Source organism: Stegastes partitus, unplaced genomic scaffold (genome assembly GCF_000690725.1).
Source record: "Stegastes partitus isolate 25-593 unplaced genomic scaffold, Stegastes_partitus-1.0.2 Scaffold558, whole genome shotgun sequence".
Classification (NCBI taxonomy): Eukaryota; Metazoa; Chordata; class Actinopteri; family Pomacentridae; genus Stegastes; species Stegastes partitus.
In genome coordinates this window covers 1-3,439 of record NW_007578289.1, presented here as the reverse complement: position 1 = coordinate 3,439, position 3,439 = coordinate 1, and the positions used below count along the sequence as shown (strand labels likewise).

At 41.8% G+C, this 3,439-nt stretch overlaps 1 protein-coding gene across 1 annotated transcript in view; it reads left to right on the top strand.

Moving 5' to 3' along the window:
• The window catches only part of LOC103362136 (vascular endothelial growth factor receptor 1-like), a 31,843-nt gene extending 28,517 nt beyond the window's left edge, over positions 1-3,326 (top strand). Inside the window, exons 17-25 of the mRNA XM_008288408.1 lie at positions 299-434; positions 879-983; positions 1,084-1,197; positions 1,347-1,435; positions 1,877-1,979; positions 2,071-2,168; positions 2,260-2,382; positions 2,663-2,774; positions 2,995-3,326. Of these exons, the coding sequence (XP_008286630.1) occupies positions 299-434; positions 879-983; positions 1,084-1,197; positions 1,347-1,435; positions 1,877-1,979; positions 2,071-2,168; positions 2,260-2,382; positions 2,663-2,774; positions 2,995-3,119 (1,005 nt within the window). The 3' untranslated portion in view covers positions 3,120-3,326. The remainder of the gene's footprint in view (positions 1-298; positions 435-878; positions 984-1,083; positions 1,198-1,346; positions 1,436-1,876; positions 1,980-2,070; positions 2,169-2,259; positions 2,383-2,662; positions 2,775-2,994) is intronic.
• The last annotated feature ends 113 nt before the right edge of the window (positions 3,327-3,439 follow it).

Genomic DNA, 3,439 nt, shown 5'->3' with positions numbered 1-3,439 from the left:
CTCATAAGTACAATGCCTTTTAACTGCACACTCTTACGCCTTAGATGCTAGACTTTCCTGTAAGCACAAACATTTTCAAAAAGGTCACAAATTAACCACAACTACAAATCTGCATATAATATTTATTCATAATGTAGATCTGGTCTGGGCCTACAAATCTGTTTGTCCCACAAGAACCTCGTCTTTTAAGAAACTGTAAAATAAGAATCACTCTAAACTAGCACAGGTGTGATTTTTGTTTGTCTGCCTCTTGTCTGGAGACCAAACTTCATGATTAAGTTTTCTTATTTTTCCACAGCCCAACAGCTCCAACACCAAACCAGAATACTTGTCGATCATACTGGACACAGGAGAGGGACCAATAGAGGAGCAGTGTGACAGACTGCAATATGACCCCAACCAATGGGAGTTCCCCCGTGAGCGCCTTAAATTAGGTATGCTTATTTAATTCGTTCAAAAATTGCAAACTTGATGTATTTAGCCTGACGTGCTCCTGTGAGCTGAGAGTACAAAGACTTTGGGAATGCAGCGGGAGAGAAGGGAGGTCCAATGCAAGCATTTTCTCATAGGCCTTATCAGTTTATTGTTGGGAGTGACTCTCATTCCATTAATCAGACTTTATGTCTGTGTTGTCTGTGTTGTGCTAATCAACTCCAGTATGGGGTCTGTAAACTGTGTTTACCACAACTAATCAGCTCTCACTATCATCAGGGTGGGACTCACTTAGATGGACACTTGATGGGGTCTGAAATCTTCTCTTATCAGCATCTCACATCCGCAATGGAAAAGCATAATAATTAATAGAGTTGTTCAATTAGAGACAAGAACACACCTCCTGTTTCCTTGTCATTCCCACTCTCACACTGTGTCTCTCTCAGGGAAACCTCTGGGCCGTGGAGCTTTTGGGAAAGTGATGCAGGCATCAGCGTTCGGTATAGACAATGCTACCAGCTGCAAGACTGTGGCTGTTAAGATGCTCAAAGGTATCACATCATGTGCCTCATATTCTATCAAAAATGAAATTGCAATCCTGTGCAGAACATTTCTGCCGTGTGTTTGACTTCTCTGCCTTTTGCCCACCAGAGGGAGCTACAGCCAGCGAACACAAGGCTCTGATGACTGAACTGAAGATCCTCAACCACATTGGAAACCACCTGAATGTCGTCAACCTCCTGGGAGCCTGCACCAAGCCAGGAGGTGTGTGTTTTACATGCATTTGTGCATCTCGAATGATGCCTTTTCTTGTTTGCACATATTATTTTACATGAATATTGAGGTGTTTCTGAGCTGTCTGTACCTGTGTGCATGTTATTACAGTAACATGTGTGTGTTTTCTGTGTGTACAGGACCGCTCATGGTCATTGTCGAGTACTGTCGCTTTGGGAACCTTTCTACCTTCTTGAAGAACAAGAGAGACGTGTTTGTACATAACCGAGTGAGTTCAGAAGCTTCACCTTATAAAGAGGATCTTATAACGTCCCCATTTCTCACAAAACAGGGCCTCTGTGGTGTTAACAGAGTTCACACCAGCCTTTGGACTGTAGCTACTACCTGCGGTTGAGAGAACAACCGAATCACTCTTTTGGGCTGCACACAATTACAAAATCATTCACTCAAAAACTGACTTTTGCAACTTCTGCTTGAGGTTTGAAGACATTATCTTCTTCTGAGCAGCACATTTACTTCCTTAATATTTTCACAGGTTCACACGGTCACAGAACAAATATGTTTATGAATTTCTACCCTGACAAAAGAATCAAAACCTAAAGACATATTAGCCTCTTTTTCACAGTCCATCTTAACCCTTAACTGTTTTAATTTTTGCTCTCTGTCGCACAATGTTTAATAAGAGTGAATTGATTTCTTCCTATCTCAGCCGGCCGGAGACAAAGATGGAGGTTGTGTCAGTAGCGCCTCTGACAAGCAGAGCAGCATCAGAGCAGAGATTGATGACAAAGGCAAGAAAGATAATGGCCTCGGTGAGACTTCAGCTTGGAGAACATTTTCTTACCAAATAATGAGACGGCTTTTCTTACACCCGTGTGTCTCTTCTCTTTCTTTTTCTTCTAGATCCCAAATGTGCCTCCAACTCCCCTCTTTTCCTGGAGGATCTGATTTGTTTCAGCTTTCAGGTGGCACGAGGAATGGAGTTTCTGGCCTCCCGCAAGGTCTGACATTTTGCTATTCTGCAACTGCGTACGTGTACAAATGTGTGTTTCATCAATGTAATGATTTGTTTTCTGTGTGCACCTACATCAGTGTATTCATAGAGACCTGGCAGCACGAAACATTCTGCTGTCTGACAATAAAGTGGTGAAGATCTGTGACTTCGGACTAGCCAGAGACATCTACAAAGACCCAGACTACGTTCGCAAGGGAGATGTGAGTGCTCATGAGAAATGGGCTTTCAAAATGAAAATGTGCATCTTTCAGAAAATGACAGATGATTTCCATTTTGTTCGCTGCTTTTAAAGCATTCAAATATTAGGCTTGAGTGTGATAATGAAGAGAAAATGTTTTCTTTACTAGATATACCAGATACAACTTTGCACATCCAGCTTAAACTTGCTTTCTTCAAATAGATCTAATGACTTTTCAGCCAGCCACATTTTAAAGTTTCCTCCAGTGAATGATGCTTTCTTGTGCTCTGATTGGCTGACAGGCCCGCCTCCCTCTGAAGTGGATGTCTCCTGAGTCCATCTTTGACAAGGTGTTCACCACCCAGAGTGACGTGTGGTCCTACGGCATCCTGCTGTGGGAGATCTTCTCTTTGGGTGAGAAACTTTTAGTGATGTGCTTCTTCTGAACATACATAGGGGTGGACAAAATAACAGAAACGTGACACAATAACAATCCTCTGCAAGTAGTTTGTGAATCCTCTGATCTTAAACTTTTATTTAAGACTGTCAAGGAGATGTTAATTCACTTCTTTGCTATTTGTTTTAGGGTGCATTCATGTATTGATGTATTGAGATGTGTTTCTTTGCCCAACAGGAGCTTCCCCATACCCCGGTCTTCACATAGATGAGGAGTTCTGCCACAGGCTGAAGGGGGGAACGAGGATGCGAGCGCCAGAATACAGCACAGCTGAGATGTGGGTGAAACCTACAAACTTTTAAATCATCATTTTCACTGTGATGCTCTTCTTTGACATTTCTTCTAACTTTTGTTAAAACTTTAAAAAGACAAACAAAGATCACTTCATCGAAAACCCATTAACACCCCCTCAAACGCACTCACACAAAAGTCTATCACTCACACTAGATTACTGAACTGAATCATAAATTATTAATGACAGGACCTCATGTGAGCACATATTGATCAAGTTTTTTTTTTTCATAACCAACCAGCAGATCTACGGTTGGTGCCCATGCTTCACAGCCCCAAATAAACTTTGAAACCACTGAATTCAAAAAGTAGTGTGAAAAGTGGGAAAAGT